The following is a 21,178-nucleotide window of genomic DNA, read 5'->3' on the forward strand; positions in this document are numbered from 1 at the left end:
CTGGCAGCTTGTGCATTAGCATGATTGTATTTGAGTACCTTATTGGCATTGTCATGGTGACCGCCGTTGTGTTGGAGTCCATTGGGTGCGTTGTTGCTCTCTGTGCTCTGTCCGCTGCCGGCACTCCGGGTACTGCCGACGCTGCCAGTACTCCCGACACTGTTCCTGTCTCCAGCTGCAAACCAAAAATACAAAACAAAAGTAAAGTCATGATATCCAGGAGGGAGGAAGAAGGAGGAGAGGGGGGTTCACATCAGCAGAGAGGGTCGGCGTCAGGCTGTGGAAAGCAGCAGATGCTCTTCGTCAGGGCCAAACAGCCTGCGGGGGTCAAAGGAGCTGGGGGGTGACGACGGGGGTGATGGGCAGGATGCAGGTTTCTGGTCTAAAAGCTGTGCTGTGGCAGAGCGGGGGAGCACAGCTGCAGGCACGAGTCCATTAATGACAGTCATGTAGTCAGCAGCATCAGGCTTCAGGGACAGATTCAGACTACGTACAGTTTCCATGTTGCACCATCACAGTCTGATACAAGTTTGAGAATACAAGAATATAAATGTGGCTTAAAAGTGTAAAAGCTTTCAGGTTGAGCATCTGAACTGTTGTTTTTATTTCCAATGGTAGACCTCAGATGTGACATCCCAAATGTTAGGAAATTAAGACAAGTGCAAAATCCCAAAACTTCCTTTGAAAAATAATGGAAAAATAATAAAGGTAAATAGCCAAAACACAGCACTTAATTAGCTAAATTCCATTTATGAAAGACATTTTTAAAAATTTGTGGCAAATCACATAAAATGGAGGTTATTAGTTCTGTGAGATGGCATGTGACAATAACTTCAGTCAAACAATCTATGACGGATTCTACTTCTATTCAGCTACATCAGAGATCAATGAGCCTTCACTGACTGAGATCAAGACATTTTGCAGTGTGACAGTTAATAATGAGATAAATCAGTGGCGCCCCCCTGTGGCACCAATAAGGACAACAACAGGGATTTCTGATAGCCAGACACTCTGACCACAAGTTCAGCCTGAAGCAGTGAATCACACAGAGTTTTTGGACCCAACACACCAAGAAGACCACAAGCGTTTGTGGTGTGAGCGGCACCACCGAAGTTTGTGTTTTTTACTTCGAGCCACTGGGCAATGTGAGGCGCCATTAAGCGAAGTAAGACGGTGCAATGCAATGAAGCAGAAAGTGTGAGGAGGTGAAGTGACACAAAGTGTAGTGGTATGGGAGCACATGAAGCAATGTAGGTTGACCGACATGAGACTATGTGAAGTGAACTGATGGAAGTGATGTGTGGTGAGATAACATGAAATAATGTGAAGCAATAAGAAGGGAAGTGAGGCAGCCTAAGATAATGTCAGGTGTCAAGAGGCAACATGAGATAATGTGAAGCGTCTTGAGGTGACATAAGATAATGTGAAGTGTCATAAGGTGAATAGAAATAATGTGAGGTGTCATGAGGCAAATTGTGATAATACAAAGCATCATGAGGCATCACTAGATAATGCGTGCCATCGTGAGGTGTCATGACGAGAATAACATGAAGCATCATAAGGCAACATCAGATAATGTGAAGTGTTATGAGGTCAGTTGAGATCATATGAAGCATCGTGAGGTGAACTGAAATACTGTAAAGTGTCATGAGACCTCATGAGATAATGTGAGGCATCGTGAGGCATCATGAGGCGACATAAGATAATGTGAAGCGTCATGAGGTGACCTGACATAATGTGAGGCGTATTGAGGTGACATAAGATAATGTGAAGTGTCATAAGATGAATAGAAATAATGTAAGGCGTCATGAGGCATCATGTGATAATGTTAAGTGTCATGAGGCAACTTGAGATAATGTGAAGCATTTTGAGGTGAATTAAGATAATGTGAAGTGTCATGAAGCCTAATGAGTAAATGTGAATTGTCAAGAAGCAAACTAAGATCATTTGAAGCGTCATGAGGTCTCATGAAATGTTGATCAATGCACACTGTCCCTTCTCTTAAATAAATAAATGAAATAAAATGAGATAATGTGAAGCAATACAAGGCTTCGTAGTTAATGTGTAGCATCATGAGGCAACATGAGATAATGTGATGCGTCATGAGACAAATACCAATAATGTGAGGCGTCACGAGGAAACATGAAGCAACATAAGATAATGTGAAGTGTCATGAGGTGTCAGGAGGTGACATGAGATTATGCAAAGTGTCATTAGGCGTCATGAGGCAACATAAGATAATTTGAAGCACCTTAAGGCCTAATGAGATAATGTGAAGAATGAAGAGGCATCACGAGGTAACATGAGATTATGCAAAGTGTCATTAGGTATCATGAAGCGACATGAGATAATGTGAAGCGTCATGAGGCGACTTGAGATACTGTGAAGCGTCATGAGGCGACACAGCCATAACATTTTGTGGTCAGTTGTTTAGCTGTCTTGGTGTGTCGGGTCCAGATGCAGAGCATTGAGCGGGGCAGCGAGGCAGCTTCAGAACAGCTGGGGAGGAGAAGCTGTCGTTCGGGGGCTCTTACCATGACACGAGTCCCTGAGAACCCAGATGTCCTCGAAGGGACACTCAGACTGAGACAGGCGGCTCGGAGACAAACCTATCAGACACAAAGACTCTGATGGACTGCGTTCTGTTAGGGGGGGCTGACTGAGAGGGGATGTTGAAGGACAAAGATTAGATAGAGAAGGCTTCTGCCAGGTCTCTGATTTGGGACTCTTACAGTAGAGGTAAAAAAAAAGAAAAAAAAAGAAGAAAGATCTTTGTTCATCATGCAGATTAGCGATGATACTTCCTGTTAAAATCAGGGTTAGGGTTAGAAACACCTGCGCAGATAAGTTTTCAAGAACCTGGAGAAGATCGAAATGTAAATGTGATCAGATGTGGGCAGTAGCACAAACATTGATTTTGATTAAATATTAAGTAATACTGCAATGATTACTTATGCATACTAATACTTTATATCAACAAGAACTTTGTATTTTTTGAAGAAGCCTGAAAAAATGACACAAGAATTTATGGGATGCTTATATATAAGGTAATGAAATAATGGTATTGACTGTTTCATTGCTGTTCTGTTTCTAGTGCAACAACTTTGGTCCCTGCTTACTTCCTGTCAGCTACAACATTAACAAACATTCCAACAGGAAATACACATGGACCCATTCAGAATGTATATGTTGTCAAATTTGAAACCATCTACACACTGGGTGCTGGATGTGCAAAATGTAACACAACAATTAATAATTTACAAAAACCTGGTTAAAAAACATCTCGTAACAACTTCATGTAGAGAAACGATCATTACAACAACCACAGATCCTCACCGCTGCAGGTCTGGCAGCTTCCTACAGTATCACTTTGTCACCTGTGTATCCTGCGAGTGTATACCTGTGTTGGTAGTGAGGCCGTTGGCCAGCGGCAGCACCACGTGGGTGGGGGGGGCGTACAGGGTGTAGGAGTCGTCAGTCTGAGGGGCGGAGCTGAGGCTGGAGGAGAGGGGGGCTCTGGACAGCTGCTGCTGGCGTTGGGTGGGCAGAGAGGCGTGCCGGGACAGGGTGCCCCCTACAGGGCGAGACAGGGAGGAGGAAGGGGACGAGGGGGGAGGTTATCAAGCTGATGGTTAGAGGTGGAGGTCAGTCATTATGTGGTATGGATGGAGAAATGGATGCAGGAGGGAGGAAAGAGGAGATGGAGGCATGGAATGGTTCTAGAAGCAGGCGGATTAGTTTCTAACTGAAATGGGGGCTTTTAATTCTGAACTCATCCTAGATGAGGTGATAGAGATCTGACATAGACTGAGGTGACGTGGAAATAAAACAAACCACTGACCATCGCATGGGTGAAGATGTAGAGGTGACACCAAGTACACAAAATCTAAGCATAAATCTGGTGATATTCTAAATTTCTCCTCAGACTCAGACTCAAATCGACAGTCAATGTATCTATAAACAAGTACTGTGTGAGAATGAAAGTCTCACATATCTTCCTCCTCTGGGCCATAGAGCTCCATTGTTTTACCAAAACCTGTAAAAACACATCAATGCCACACTGTTGCACTGCGTGACATGATATTTCATTACCATAACCCGCACTGTAATTTATTTTGACTGAGTCCCACATACAGCTTCCTGCTGCCACAAATACTCACTAGAGCAACAAATGAGGATTAATCCGCCACTGAAAGTAGTCCCCAACAAATGCACTATTTCCTACTGTTTGTTTGATTAAAACCACAGTGACCAGCTGTTTAAGGGAATTACTGAGACTAAAAAAAAAATCATGTTATAGGAACGGACAAACACATTGTTGGTTTGTTGATGTTAAGAAAAATATAGAATGAGAGCATGATCCTCTCCTGTGTTTCTTCACAGGTGATGTTTTCAGTCTAATCTAAGACGTCCTATTTGTGACTGACTGACCATTTCGCCTGCTGATGACCTCCACGATGGACGGAGGGAAGAAGCCGACTCGGTCCGTCCCTCTCTGGGTGTCGTGGATGTGGCCCTTCCAGCGTCCGTCCATGTGCTGCTCCAACACCTGCAGGGGGCGAGACAGGTCACTACAGGCCCCTAATACCTGGTACGAATAAGTAAATATCAGCTTTCCTCCTCTCTCCTCATGAGGTGCTTTTGGATCATTATTTCAAACAATGAAACATGTTAACACAGATTTATGCTGAATATGAAATAAAACTGGGATCAATCCTGACTGGCCGTCACCGCCTTGCTTAAAAATTGACCAATTTCAAAAATGGTGACAGTAATAATGATAATAATAATAATGATAATAATAATAACCAGTTTACAACATTTGCCTGATTTCACAGGCAAAATGTTTAAATCAACAACATTAAAGTATCTGGAATTTTCCACTCTTTATAAGAGAACAGAACTTGTGATGTTTAATACTGTAATACGAGTCCCAACATGAAGCCTGCACCACCAAACACTCAGCTTTACTCACTGGACTGACTCACTCACATTAAGTCAGAGATCAGTGACTGAGGATTTACAGGTGAAGTTCAGACCTGCTGTTACACTAAGAAATCTGGTCATTCATGGGAAATATCAACTGAGGGATTATTACATCAGGAAAAATACTCCAACTGAGGCTGATGTCATTATTATCAAAATTTATCCTGAGGGGAAAATGAATGATGAATCACTTTTTATCACAAAACATTCAATAGTCGTTGAGATGTTTCAGTCTAAACAAAGCGGCGGAGTTAAATATGGAAATATCAAATAGCGATTAGCAAAATATGTGAAAAATGCACTGATTTTTTTTTTCTTTTACAATGAGGCTAGGAACACTTTCCTTCAAACTTTCCTGACACACTTACAATCAACAGAAATATAGGACAGAGTTGAGAGGAAGGTGTGCGTGTATTCGACTTGTCTCCACCTGCCTTTGAAAGCTGACAGTTCACTCTATCCCACATTAAAGGTTCCTCTCATGATGAAGTTCAAACAGCCGACAAAAAGCAGCTCAGAGACGGACCACTGTCATCTTATTTTGAAAGTTTTGTCCATCGTTTCCATTCGTGATAGAAACACTTTACTCATTGGAGACAGACATGCTGACAGGTGCTACACAGACTCTACAAACTTCTTGTGATGAAACAACATGGTTATTAGCCTTGGCAGAGAATGTATTCACTGCTGACTTAAATGTCCATAGCTAAAAAACATACCGAAAAATATCACCCACGAAGAGCATTTTCCACTCATCTATTTTTGGTGACTTGAATTCGAAAAAGGCAGACAAATATTACTGCATTTAAATAGAAATGATGTATGTAAACCACTTTAAGTTTTAATTGCATTTCATTGCAAAACATTATAGATAATATGAAGAATAAAGTGTAAAACCTTGCATGTAGGAAAACTGCTGAAATAGTTTGGCTTTATGGTAGTGATCATTAATTTTATTTTAAAAACTATACAATGGATAAAACTGTCATTTTCTTACTTCTATTGTTTATTTGTTTCAGCACATTGAGTAAATATAAAATGAATTAAACACAAGATACAAAACCCAGCTTAAGTTTTTATATATTCCCTGCAAAATGTAAAATTGTAAAATTACTTGAATGAATCTTAACTTCTTTTTTTTTAGTTTACTTTTTTTTTGTTGGATTTAAAAGTCTCTGCACTAATTAACTTTATTCTAAATCTTTATTTGTATAATGTTAGAATGTCCTTATCTGGCTCCGTTTCTTTTTTTAATACATGTACAATATATATATATATATATATATATATATATATATATACACATGTCACTATATTTTGAGTTTATTCAGATGTTTTCAATGAAGATGAGGACAAAACCACTTAAATAATAGCTGTAACCCGGTTATCCTTTAAGAAGGTGGAGCCTGAACAGTATTTGTCTTGCAAATGTGCAGGAAAAAAGCAAACCAAAATTAAAATGTAAACATGTGGCAGGTGGACATGTAGTGTGTTAGAAGACTGTCGAACAAAGACATTTGTTCAGCTGAGCAGGCATTCGACAGAAAAACAAAGTACTGTATAACATAATGTCTGTGCAGCTATGGAGCAAGAAAACAATGAAATATCCTGCAATTCATTTGTTGCAAAGTAATATTTTCTGGCACGTGAAATGCGTGTTTTTCACTGGACAGAAAGGGGATGAAAAGCTATAATCTGAAAACTAACAAAAGCTGTCAAACAAATGTAGTGCAGTATAAAGTTAAACATTTCCCTCTGAGATGTAGTGGAATAAGAGTATAAAGCTGCAATAGATGGAAAGTACATGTACCTAAAATTTGTACCTAAGTACAATACTTGAGTAAATGTACTTAGTTACATTCCACCACCGGAACTCAGACATGTAGTCATGTATCAGTGATCTGTGAGCGTCTCACCATGATGACGTCTCCAGCTCGGATGTTGAGGGCTGTTGGATCGTGGAGATTCCAGTAGTCCTTCAGAGCTCTGACCTGCAGAACACCCGTCGCATCTGTTTAGACAATGGCCACAGTTAGATTCAGAGGCACAGGAACAAGACCACAACTGGAATTCTAAAAACAGAGTCAAAACACCTCAACAAAAGCCAACTCTCTTCTTATTTTTATTTTACATTTATTTTACTGTTTGTTTGGGTTTTTTTTTTTTTTGCTTTTTTTGTGAGACACAACCTAATTTCAACATAAAAACAAAAAAATATATCATACACTCTCCAAACTCCGACATTATTTGGGATTTTAAGATTAAATTATAATTGTTTGAAACCTCTAATATCAATAAACAGATTGAATTAACAACCAAAACAGATGTAAAAAACAAAAAGATGTGAAAAATAATCTGATTCCATCAAATCTGGAGATGGACTTTTTTCAGAGATAAAATTAATAGAATAAATAATGAATAATAAAAATAAAAATTCACAGATAAAAGAGAAAACCAATTAATCAAATAGTCAAAAAACAAAACAAATCAGTCAATCATAAAAACAATCATAAATTGAAGCTATGACAGGATAAAAGGAGAGAAACTTAACACTAAAAATACAAGACAGCAGTGCTGGTTTCCAAAATAAGATACAGATTTTCTCTTTCTTTTTTAACTCCTATGTAAAATAGGAATTTCAATACACCAGACAGTTCCTGTTGCTGTGTAACACGCTGACACGACACATCAATAATGAATCCACAGTGTGTTGACTGAGTGTACGAGTCTGCTGGAGTAAACAAGACGGGAAACTCTCCTCCATGTTTAAATCACTTCTTCAACACAAACCGCTCATTATTCTCTCAGTGTGTTCCCACAGGAACTTCAAAAGACTGCAGGATTACAGAGCAGCGAGCACACACACACACACACACACACACACACACACAGTATATATACAGCTCTGTTAAATTTGAGGCTAAATGTGAGCAGTCTGGTCTTTGAAGCTGTGAGAGCTGACTGATAAGAGTTGAACGTTACGTAACCTAAAATTTAAACTCAGCAGCTATTTGAATAAAGTCAGGTGAAGCTGCTGCCCAGAGAGACCCAGATACAGAGAGAGGTGTAGATCCACGGAGAGGAGGTAGAGAAATAAGAGAACACATAAAAAACAGTAAAAAGACAGAGTAGTGGAAGAAGTAGCGTGACTGTTCAGACCTCGGAGCAGCTGCTTGATGTCCCTGCTGGCGTGTGACGTGGTGAACTGGTTGACGATGTCCAGTGCTGTCTGGTTGTAGGTGTTACGGATGTTCACGTCCACTCCAGCCTGCAGGGACAAAGACTTTCCAAGTTTAGCTCTGTCTCCTATCTTTGATGTAAAACAAATCAGTCTTAAAATGTGACAGTTTCCCTCTGGGGTTTGGTTAAAGCTTGATCTGATCTCATGTCAGTGTTGAACTGAAATAGGAAGTGTTGCTGCAGGAGGATGGAAAGATATCACAGTGGGTTAAACAGTGTCTTTGATATTTTGGGTGAACTATTCCTTTAATACGAAAGACAATAATACTTGATTTTCAGAAAACTCTGATAAAGATATGAAGGATCAGATCTGTGGTACAACCAGTCAAACAATAGATGTGCTGACATGTCTGCTACCTGTGGTGATGCTGACATCACCACTGACACCACTCTGTGTATTCTCAGGTGAACTCACGTCCAGCAGCAGTCGGACAACCTCCGTCTTCCCATACAGAGACGCTTCATGCAGAGCCGTTCCAGACTTGGTGGTCTTGTTGATGTCGATGCCGGCCTTCAGCAGCAGTCTGGAACAAAACAGAGAGACATTCAATCCACCTGTGAGTCCTGAAGCCAGGCCTCGAAGCTGAGCCCTGAACCTAAGTACTGAAGCATAACCTTGAAGCTGAGTCTTGACGCCCAGCCCTGAAGCTAATCCCTGGAGCCCAGCCCTGAAGCTAAGACCTGAAGCTTCATCCTGAACCTGGGCAGAGAGCTTTCCTGAGCTCTAAAGTCGTCACAATTTGAAAGGGATTTGTTTAAGAAGTTTGAGACGTGTTCTTGCTCTTTTTTTGTGCCCATGTCAAGGTTTTAGGTGCCTGGGGTCATTGAGGGAGATGTCTACCTGTTGCCAGGCAACAGCACAGTCTGCTATCAATCACCTGCACGCCAGTGTTAGTGATCAAAAACACAGAAGAAACAAATCTAACAGTGTCTCACTAAGACCTCACTCAGCCACATTAGTTAACTGTAACTCCTCACATGGGTCAACATCGACTGAGGAAGGCCAAAAAACGTGGTTAGAAGCTCTGTAAAAGGAAAAAGAATTATAGAAAGTGATCTTATTTTAGTCAAACTCCTATTTCCTGGGTCAATACTGAACAATGTCTGATTGTAATCCTCTGTTACAAAAGATGATTAATCTAATGATGTTGTTGGGCAAACTCCCAACATTATTTGTATTATCTCCCTCTAACTGTATAACTGATCCATTCTTTGTATTTTATTTGATCTCATTTAATGTTTAAAATCTCATTTTATCCTATCTTAATGGATTTGTATCCGGGCTTCATTGTTTTTAAATGTCATTCTACTGCTTGTGTTTGCCTCTGAGTTTGATTTTTGTACATATGTTTTGTCAATAAAATCTCTGGAATAAATAAAAAAGGGAACTTTGTGCCACTGATGTATCCAAGCTGATACTATATATTATATAGCTGTACACATATTATATATTAAGATATCTTACTTGTGACAGTGATGTCTTGTTACTCAGAGTCATGCAGTGAAGCAGCTCTGCCTCATTTACATGTCTCTCTTCTTTACAGAAGGATTCAGGCAAGTTATTATACAGCAGGTTCATATAAAGTCTGAAGTGCTGACTGGTAGCTTCCACTGCGCGCGCGCACACACACACACACACACACACACACACACACGGATATAAGAGGGATGAGAGCAGTGTAAAACTGGGTCACAGGGATGCTGTAGTGTATCTCAGAGTTCTGCTGGGAATGTGAGGTATGAAGAAGAGACAACCAGCTCCAGAGTTCCCACATCCACATTCAAACAGCTCAGCGGTGAACAGCCACAAACCACAGTAGCCCTGCAGCCCTGCAGCCCTGCAGCCCCACCCTCTGACATCTACACACAACTCACACTGTGAATCAACCTGTAAGTGTGTTACAGGAAAAAATTGACTGCTCCTGGATCACTGTCGTGTAGACTCCCCGTTCATTAGAGGCAACACAAGTTTATTTATTTAGCTCACAGTGCTTTACATGAGACACAAAAGGCCAAATGTAATTCAATAAAAATGCAAAAAAAAAAAAAAAAAGTCTCCAGCCTGTTTTAAAAAGAACTGAGAGTTGGAGCAGACCTGTAGTAGTTCTCTGGGAGTTTTTTTCCCCCAGATACGTGGAGCATAAAAACTGAACATTGCTTCTCCGTGTTTAGCTTGGACTCTGGGGACAGGGAGCAGACCTAATCCAGACCATCTGAGACCTGAACCAGACCATTCATCACCACCAAAACCACTTCTTTTATTTCTTTTTTTAAAATACCAAGCGGGAAATCTCTAAAAGGAAGACAATAGAAGATCTGAAAGTTCTTGTTGGAACATAAAATTAAACTAGAAACTGCAATTCTGTGTGTGAATGCTGACAGCTGAAGATGCAAAGCATTGTCTAAAATACAGGAATCTTAAAGCATAAATGCACTGCACTGCTGAACAATTTGGAAACTGAATTATAAATCTGGCAGAGTTGGATGCTTGACTTCATTCCCCAAAGAAGCTAAAAAAAAGTTTAATACAAGCATAAATGTCCGTTAAGAGCATAACGTTTAACATCTGAATGGTTGCTATAGCTGAAAGTATGCAGAATTAGTCAAACGAAATGTATGTATGTTTGTTGTGGGCCCCTGCTCAGACCACATCCATCTCTGAACTTGGCCTTTATTTTGATTTTAACAACATACTTGTAAAATTTCATTTGACTGCGTCTTAGATGGTTTTGACACTATTGTGTTGACAAATCTATCAACAGACAGACAGACAGACATACAAAAACTTGGCACAATACTCAATAAGGTTTCTGTGGTAGTTTCTGCTATAATTGGTATCACCGGGACCACATTTCGCCATGATGACACACACACACACACACACACACACACACACACAGTCAAGAGATAAAAACAATACCAGCTGTCACAGCTGGTAAAAAATAATTCCTGCCTCTTCATCTGTGTGGAGTAAATCAGCAGGTAAATATGGGGCTATGGGGTTATTAGCACCTTGTGGCGTCCATCTTACCGTATGATTTCTTTGTGTCCATTGCGGGCGGCGAGGTGTAGTGGGGTGGTGAAGGCCGAGTCTGTTGGCTCTTTCCTCTCTCCCTCCAACAACGCCACGACCATGTTACTGCTCAGCAACAGCTGGGCCACCTGAGAAAGGGGGGGTTGGGAAGTGATGAAGTAAAATGAAGAGAGAAAAGACAAAATGACGCCAGTGATGAGAATAAATCCTGCCAAAGATCTTAAGACACAACAGGGACAAGCTGACAATGTCAGGGTTCCTGCAGGTGCAAATGAGGGGAAACCTCAGAGACCCAAAACACCATAAATGAGTCCAGATGTTTGGCAGCAGCCACAGTGATGTCTTAGATAATAAAGACTTAAGTAATGTGTAAATCTGTCGCTATGACACATCTGTAGTGTCCAATCAAAACCAACCAAATATATGAAGACCGTTTTTATGGCTGCATATTCCCATCAGATGGACATATTCTACATGTCTGATGCATCATAAGAGACACATTTCTCAAAAACTCAATGTGGGATCTTTGGTAAAATGTAAAACAAAGTTCTTTGGGTTTGAGTCAATGACGGTTGGAACTGACTGAGCAGTTTTAAGGAGTTAAACAGGAGGAGGTGAAACAGAGGAGAGCTGAATGGAAACACAACAGCTGCCCACCGACACACCCTCACATCACTGAGTGACAGCTGACGCCTGAACACACACACACACACACACACACACACACACACACACTCACTCTAAAGATATCTCGTCAAGTTTAAATCAGCTGTTTGGGGATCAGACTTCACTTTCATGTCTCATTTAACAAACTCACACAAGTCAGAACAAAGACCACTGAGACGATGTATAACTTAGTACATTTACTGTACTGTACTAAAGTACAAATTTAAGATACTTGTACATTACTTGAGTGTTACAATATTATGCCTCTTTATACTTCTACTTCCCAACATTACAGAGACAAATATTGCACTCTCTGCTGCACTACATTAATCTCACAGCTCTAGTTACTTCTCAGAATTTCAGGATTTGTCCCTGACAGGTTTGAGGGAATTTTACAGTATTTTTCAACAACATGTGGTGTGAGTGTGTGTGTGCTCACGCTCAAATTTACAATCTCTAAGATCTCTGCTTCGTTCTCTTTGGTGGCATCTTTGGCGATAAGCTGTAATTGCAGTGTGTTTGTTGGCAGACTGAAGCTTGAAACCAGGATGGTGAATTTATTTATATCATCTCGTTTTATGAGTCCTGCAGCTGGTGAGATGAAACGGTTACCACAACATAGATAGTGTGTGTGTGAGAGCAGATTATCAATGACTGTGAGACGCTGATTTTTTCCCACGAATGTCACCATCGACACCAACTTTGCAATACTGCAAATGCAGCTGTCATCAGCGGGCCATCAGCTCAGCCACCACTGTGGGACTTAACATTTGTTTAAAGGATAATCTTAAGGAATATGAATTGAAGTTTAAACTATTAGTCCATTAGTCTGGGGGAATACGCCTCAACTCGTGCAAAATGGGCATAGCCAATTCCATTCTCTTTCAAACATAGCTCGTTTCGAACAGCCAATTGCAGAAAGGGGGCAGGAGTTGAGAGTATCCATGTGAACTGGGTCCATACACAACCCTACCACAATGTTGAGTGATTCATTCCTCAGTCCATGTGAGTTTCCAGAAGCTCGCCCGTGAGAAAGAAGAGCCACATAGCCTACGATGCAGCTGCCTCATCATGACAGAAAGCTGTTGCCATTTGTGTCAGACAAACGTAAGAATACAAGGTATAATACAACATACCTGAAAGCTCTTTGCAGCAAAACCCAGAGAACAAACGTTAGCATGTCAACTCCTTGAAATAGGAGTGAACGTGAGAGAGACTCGTTTGGTCCTCCATTTACGATATAAGTGGGCTAACCACTATGACTATAGAGGAACTTGCTGATCCCTGATCACCATCTCTGGCCAGCAGATCAGTTAACTTTGGCCAAGTTTGGTATATAATACTCTTGCCATAGCCCGTTGGCAAACACGCAAGCACATCCTGTCCCTTCACTAAACTTGCTAAACATAGCTTCTGTAGCGGTTTGAAGGCATTAACGCCATGCACATGTGCCACATTTTGCATCTGTATATCCAAATTCGCGTCACTCCATGCATTAGCCATTTTGCTTGTTTTTCTCGCAAGCTTCTGGAAACTCAGATTATTAGTCCATTAAACAAAATTTGGAAAATGGAGCAAAATGGAGTACACCTAAGAGAAAGAGCAGCAGAATGGTGAGGATGCAAGGAGCAGAGGTAGCAAAGGTGGAGGAATTTAATTGCTTGGGGTCAACTGTTCAAAGTAACTGGGAGTGCGGAAGAGAGGTGAGGAAGAGAGTGCAGGAAGGGTGGAGTGGGTGGGGAGGAGTATTGGAAGTGATTTGCAACAGAAGGGTACCAGTAAGAGTGAAAGAAAAGGTTTATAGGATGGTAGGGAGATCAGCTATGTTGTATGATTTCAAGGTGAGGCACTGACAAAAAGACAGGAGGTGGAGCTGGAAGTGGCAGGGTTGAAGAAGCAAAGCTTTTCATTGGGAGTGACGAGGATGGACAGGACCAGGAATGTGAATATTAGAGGGACAGCTGAGGTTAGATGGCAAAAGAGTTGAGATTGAGATGGTTTGGACATGTGCAAAGGAGAAATGCTGCGTATATCAGGTAGGCGTGGAGATCCAGAGGCCCCATGATATGATGTTATTATGATACTAAGTCATAATGCATTATTATTGCAATTTTAAACATGTTGCAATGAGCTTACTAGTGCAGTCAAGTGTATTGCAACATATCGCAATTTATTACCTTTTTTTAACTGCAATTGTTTTCCTCAAAGGAAAACTTTGACAATATCTGTTAAATCAGACTGCTCATCCATTTTCAGACTACTTCATTTTTAATGAAGCAAATTACATCTAGTGGACTGAAAAAGCAATTGTTTTTGTTATTAAAGTTGGCCACCTGAAGTTAAATTTGTATTTGTAAGATTGACAATCGATACAATGAAAAAAATAAAAAACCCTCCCCTTATCATGGATGCTAAAGATGGAGCTGCCAGGCAGGAGGAAAAAGAGGAAGGCTGAAGAGGAGCTTTATAGATGTGGTTAGGGAGGAACATGCAGGTCGTCGGCACCACAAAGGAAGATGCAGAGGGCAGGGAGAGATGGACAGAGATGATAAAGGAGCAGCTGTTTTGGTTTGTACATTAAAAAAGTCAGAATGTATACCAAAAAACATCAGAAAACATACGGAGAAAACACATATATTGAATAATTTAATGACAATACTAAACATTATGGACAATACATATGTTTTAAAGTAGAGCTACTGAGCTTTCAATCATTTTTTAATTATATTTTGTAATTTCAACACAAGCTTACTGTATCTGAATTAATAAAATATAACACAAATAAATAGCAGTTTGAAATCATATGGGTGGATATTCAGTATGCAAGGTCCTACTACTCCACTGAGCTCTTGGAGTTTACAACAAGAAATTTTGACAAATATGGATGTATTACTGCACAGTAAGACCTAGCTCATAATCCATTCATATGTCCTTCGGATTTATGAAGTGTGTATGTAAATATGGTTTGTTTGTGTAGCTGCTGCCATGACATCTACAATTTAGCTTTGAGGAAACAGAATGGAGACAGAAAAAGACAAAGAGACAAAGACATCACAAAGATAACAGTAATGTTTACAGACAGAGATAGAAAAGTAGCCATGGCAACACAATAAAACCCGTGTGTGTGTGTGTGTGTGTGTGTGTGCGCGCTTGTGTGTGTGCATGTGTGTGTGTTTGTCCAGCTGTGACCGTGTGTTGTCGAACCATCAGTTAACACTCGCAGACAAAGTTCACTTAGCAGGCCATTGCTTTGACTTCCAGTCATTCCCTTGAGACTTAAATTCAACACCAACCCGGATTATAACTTTAACCTTAAACCACCTCTGAATGCCAAAGTTTAATCATTTATTTTGTGGGGACCTGTCTCCACAAGGTTGGTGAGTCCCCATAATGCTATTGTCCCCACAACAAAAACAAACGTTCTCACCTGGACTCTTCCAAATTCACAGGCCAGGTCCAGAGGAGTCTTCTTGGCCTTGTTGACCAGACAGGGGTTGGACTGATGTTGCAGCAACATCTCAGACTAAAAAAAAACAAACAACATTATGTTATGAATGAAAAGCACAAGATGTGATGTAAAAAGATCGACACAAGAGAATATATATTAGTACAAACATGTCAAAGGAAGGAAAAAGTGATTATGAGAGGAGCTGTTGTGTATGTTAATGTCGGGACTATGTTTACACATATTTGTGTACCATAATTGTTTGGAGGAAACATCCACACAAGGAAATGTGTGGATGTACAGAGAGAGCGAACAAAATAAAGCTAATACCAGACGTGTGGACCTGAGTCATATACCTTGGACTCAGTCACAAATTTAATGACTAGACTCAACTTGAAATCAAAACCAAAAAAGACTTGCCACTCGAGGATAACAATAAAAATAGCAATCAAACACAAATACAAAATATATATTTAATAATAATGATGACATTGGTGTGAATACCCGAACGAAATATTATAAAAGACATAAAAATACTACTTCACAGTGATTAAAATCAACCTCAAATCATAGCTCAACATTTTGGGAATTCATTTTCTTCTCTACTTTTCCATGAGTGAGATGTTCAGATGGACATAAATCTCATGTCTGTGTGTTCAGTACAGAGCTGGTGACAGGATGTGCTTAGTTTAGCTTATTTTAGCTTAGCTTAGCATAAAGACTGGAGGTGGGGTGGAACAGCTAGCCTGACCCTGTGTGACCCTTGAGCAGACTGAAACACCTGCAGAGCGAGGCAGCGTCTTGGCCCTCAGAGGGTTTGTGTTATGGCAATGCTGTAATGTGGATAATGTTCCACCATCTCTCAGCCAATCGGATGACTTAAACCTTGACATAATCTGGGCTGAATAAACAAGACAGATGTGTGTTATTATCACAGCTCTGCAGGGACCCTGCAGGATGGATTACAGTGACGACAGGAATCTAGGAGCTCTAGAAAGATGGATTTAAGGTGGCTCTATTTGCACTAGCTGGAGCTGTGTTTGGATGCATACTTTGGCTGTAAAATAGACAACAGAATATAATCTTTTAATCTATAATCTTGTCTCAAACAATCAAAGCAAACAGAGGCATACTACTTTTAACCTTTTAAATAAGTAAAAAATCCACCATGCAGAGCACTCACAGACTGCCAATACTATCAAAGCTACACAAACATGAACATATTATACATGTATTCATAGATTAGGCTCTCATCTCACCATGTCCTGAAGAACAATAGCTTTGATCTGGAACCTTTAAATGTGGTGTCAGTTGTTCATAATATTTATTTAATGAATATCAAACTGCAAAAATACGCCACTAAACATAAAAGCCCACCTCGACTGACTCAAATGAATGTAGTGGACTAAAACATGAATCCAGGTAGAAGAAAAAGTATAAAACAGCATAAAATGGAACTGCTTAGATAAAGTACCTCAAAACTGTATTTAAGTGCAGTACTTAAATACAGTAGTGGTGTCTATAATGGGGGTGGGTGTAACTTTAAAGTGTTGGCAGGAATGTGACAAACAAAAACAAACTGAAATTTGAAATTATCTTTATTTTGAGTAAAGACTTAATCAGATGTTTTGTGTAAACACCAACAGTTAAATCTCAGTAAAGTGCCTGAAAGTTTTCTCAGTAGGGGGTTTGTAGTTCACCTACATTCATTCTAATCCTGGTCTGAAAACATAGCAGAGAGGTTTGTGATAACAGAGAGTCTGACCTCAGGATTAATAAAACGAAAAACCTCTGCAGTGTTCATTTCATCAGTCAAAACATCTCCTCACATCTGTTCTACTGAGACACAAACAGGGTCACTAATCACACCCCCACCCAAAATCTGATCACCCCAAATCTACGCCCCCCCAACGTCCTCCAAAATCCACCTCATTATCACCCTCTGAATCCCTGCAAATCCAATCACATCCAGTTCTGTCCCTCCTGCTACACCCTCCCTTGTCTGATCCTGCAACACAATCACCAACATTAATTCTCAATCCCTGCAGTGACTGCCCTCTACTCACATTCTTTCTTACCCCCCGGTGCATCTGTTATTTGGGGGCTCTGCAGCCGACTCTTCAGAATATTTTTCAATTGTTTTGTGCAGTTCGTTTACAGGACCTTTTCAACATGTGCTGTTGAAACTGTGATATGCATTGTGTTAAAAAGTCAGCAGACCAAAGTGTTCTTTTATAGTTGGGCTGGTGTCAAAATTTTTAAACCGGTTTGACATTCAACCAAACACCGGACTGAAACAGTATACAGAATTTTACCACTAGGTGTTGCACTTGAATCAACAGAAAACACATGGTTTACACTGTGATATTTACTGAAAAAGACAGACAATATAGCCAACAGCACGTACAGTGGGTTGTCATCAGTGTTGGTCATTTACCAGAAACATTCAAGCTCTCTGCCGTTCCTGGTAAATTGCGGCGCTTTCAAAGCAAGCTACAGGAACTGACAGAAACAGGGCGTCTAACAAAAGTTCAGCTCATAACAGCACACTGCGTCACTTGAGGCCATTTAGGACATGTCTTTCATCAGCACCAAATCCAAAATGTCACCATATTGGCTCATTTTTAGTTTTCTTGAGAGACTAACTCTGCCATGTGTCCTCTGGTCTGCCCAAAAAACACAACTTTGTGGTAAACAAACACAGCGTGCGCCATCCCCCCATGTTAATTTACCATGATGTGTCATAATTAAAATGCCGGTTCAACTGGTTTGACTTAATCAAACAGGTTTACGCTTGTACACCAGTGAAACCTAAAATTTACCCAACTCTGTCTAAAGGGTTAACACAGACAGGCATGTCAGGAATATAACTGTGTCCTGGTCCATTGAGTGATTTGTAGACTGGAAGCGGTATAATAAAATCAGTCTTCTACATTACCAGTAACCAATTCAGAGACTTGACACTAGGTGTAATATGTCTTTCTTTTAGTTAAAAGCATCAGACTGACAGCTATTTTTTTATTCTTTGAGACACTGTCAGAACAGTAAGAAGTTGACATCAAGTGTTAGATTGGTACTTTTTCTTACTTCTTCTTGAACAGATTGATTGATTGGACTTGGTTTTGTTTTATTTATTAGACAATGTTATTGCACAGACATAACTAAATGTTTGCAAAAGACATGCTCATATTTCTTGAAGTAGGGTAATTTACTACTGCTACTGCTACTACTATCACTACCATCACGACTAAAAGTGGCAATAATATAATTATGAACTACAAACATACTCCTATCTTTTATCTCAGTGCAGTCAGAATATTTCAACATGTTTTTAATTTAAAACAGCTTGTTTGAACATTTTCTAAAACCTGTGTCTGTACTTTGACACAAGAAAGAAGAAGAAATATTGAAATGTTAAAATATTAAACATTACTTTGTATTGAGAACAGGTTGAATTTCTGACACTAAATAACACGTGTGCACATGATTATTCCTCTGGATGTTTACTGAATGTTGTTTAGACTATTTTATGGACTATTTATTGACTTATTATTTATTATTTATTGTTATTTTTATTGTGATATGAGTGTTGAGAAGGGGTCTGGCAAAATGCATTTCATTGCATTGACTGTGCACTGTACTTTTGATGTATATGACAACAATAAACTAAACTAAACTAATATAACACAAATGATATTTTGTATTAAAAATATCTTGATCTGCAAAACAGTGACCAACTTAAATTGTCAAATAATGTAGTGGAGTAAAAAAAAAAAGTGCGGTATTGGTGCTGAATCTCTTTCACTGGCACAAGTAACAAACGCAGCTTTGAGCTGTAAACAACGGTGTGATCAGGAATGTAGTGAATGGACAAAATAACTGAAACATCAGTTTAAAATCAGAGGTTTGAGCCGCTGGAAAAGAACACTGGAAAATCCTGACGACTAGAGTCAAACAGATACAGAACACGAGCTTAGAGAAGAAGTGGTGACAGGTCAGGGGTGAAACATGACAGCAATGAGAAGTAACAAGTGATATAATGATGCTTGAACTGACCACTTCGTAGTGTCCGTACTGGGCTGCCAGGTGCAGAGGGATGTGTCCGTCCAGTGAAATACCGTTCACTGAAGCTCCAGAGCGAAGCAGCATCAGGACCGACTCAGCTTTTCCCTGCCAGGCTGCGTAATGCAGCGGACGCATTCCTGCACACAGTAGAACATGCAGTAGAAATAATGTCCTGTATTCAAATGCATAACAGTTGTATAATCAAACTTTAAATTAAGTATGCATTATGCAGAATGACCCATTTTAGAACAACATATATCATAAAACTGGATTATAATTACTGATGCATTAATGTGTTAATCACTGAACGTTACAGCTACTAAAGGTGGAGCTCATCTTTATCACTTTATAATCTTCTGGGTAGTTTAATCATAATCATTTATTAGTTGATTATATTTTTTATTATAATCTGAATCAGAAAAAAAAACCAAAGTTACCAAATAAATGTAGTGCAGTAAAAAGTAAATATTTCCCTCTGAGATGTAGTGGAGTAAAAGTACAAGGTAGCATAAAATGGAAATAATCAAGTAAAGTACAAGTACCTAAAAACTGCACTGCAGTTAGGTAACTGCACAGTTACCTCGTAACTGAACATCAGTTACATTAATAAATAAATAAATAAACAGCTATATAAGTGTTTGAATATTATATACTACTATGTCAGCCTGCTGTCTCTACTCACTGTTAAAGTTCACTATAAATGTTCATTCAAGTTTTACAAGTGTCAGTAAACTTTGTGTGTGTGTGTGTGTGTGTGTTTACAGCAGTGACACAGTAAACAGACGCACACACACTGTACAAACATAAATGCACACACACACCAGCTGGATGACACGCAGATAAAAATGAGCTGTAGTGAAAGCGCACACACACACACACACACACACACACACACACACACACACACACACACACGCTCTAGACTGCACACTGTTTTATACATTTCAAGACTTACATTGAACTATTCTGTACCATTCCCTCTACACTTCCATCAGTTCCACTGGTGCCAGTTTCCTGCGCTAAAACCTGCACATTACACTGACATTGCATATATTACATATATTCTTACACACACACACACACACACACACACACACACACACACACACATATATATATGTACGTATGTGTGCATATATGAATGTATATACTGTATGTAACTGTATGTATTATTACTGCTGCTGCAAAGACAACTGGGACGCTCTGGATTTCCTCAGGGCCTATTAAGTGTCAACAACACAGGACACACTGCATTTTGTTTTACACAGTTACTTTAGTGCAGTGGTTCTCAAATGGTGTGCCGTGATGCAAATCCAGGTGTGCCGTGGGATTTTGTGATAACCATACAAATTATTATTGCAATATTCAACTGGGCCTACACAAAAAATTATGAATTTTTAATTGACTGTATCGGTATGTTGCGCACACGTATTTGTGATAACACAAGCTACAGAAGCTATTGTGCACAGATATTAATACAGGTGTGCTTTGAGATTTTGGCTTGCCCTTTGCTGTGCCTTGGGCACAAAATGTTTGAAAACCACTGCTTTAGTTGTTCCCTCATGTTCCATCTCCACTACTGGGGACAGTAGTGGAGATGACTGATAATCTTTGGTAACTGGGGATAGCTATCTGTAGCTACTGGGGAAAACAAGTGCTATCCTCTTACTGTTTTGGTTGGTGCACTTCCTTTGTGCCATAAATCCACATATCATTTACGCAGAATATCGTACCCGCTTTCA

General features: G+C 39.8%; 1 protein-coding gene across 7 annotated transcripts in view; it reads right to left on the reverse strand.

Moving 5' to 3' along the window:
* LOC125879583 (caskin-2-like) overlaps window positions 1–21,178 on the reverse strand; it is an 83,788-nt gene that overhangs the window by 6,951 nt on the left and 55,659 nt on the right. For 4 of the 7 annotated variants that reach the window (XM_049561533.1, XM_049561532.1, XM_049561530.1 and 1 more), the window contains exons 5-14: window positions 19,428–19,573; window positions 15,354–15,449; window positions 11,258–11,388; window positions 8,642–8,750; window positions 8,146–8,254; window positions 6,903–6,997; window positions 4,432–4,549; window positions 3,401–3,574; window positions 2,535–2,609; window positions 39–175 (exon numbers count right to left, since the gene is read on the reverse strand). In XM_049561533.1, the coding sequence (XP_049417490.1) occupies window positions 39–175; window positions 2,535–2,609; window positions 3,401–3,574; window positions 4,432–4,549; window positions 6,903–6,997; window positions 8,146–8,254; window positions 8,642–8,750; window positions 11,258–11,388; window positions 15,354–15,449; window positions 19,428–19,573 (1,190 nt within the window). The remainder of the gene's footprint in view (window positions 1–38; window positions 176–2,534; window positions 2,610–3,400; window positions 3,575–4,431; window positions 4,550–6,902; window positions 6,998–8,145; window positions 8,255–8,641; window positions 8,751–11,257; window positions 11,389–15,353; window positions 15,450–19,427; window positions 19,574–21,178) is intronic. The other 3 variants (XM_049561535.1, XM_049561534.1, XM_049561536.1) reach the window with 3 other exon arrangements.

Source organism: Epinephelus fuscoguttatus, linkage group LG19 (genome assembly GCF_011397635.1).
Source record: "Epinephelus fuscoguttatus linkage group LG19, E.fuscoguttatus.final_Chr_v1".
NCBI classification, from domain to species: Eukaryota; Metazoa; Chordata; class Actinopteri; order Perciformes; family Serranidae; genus Epinephelus; species Epinephelus fuscoguttatus.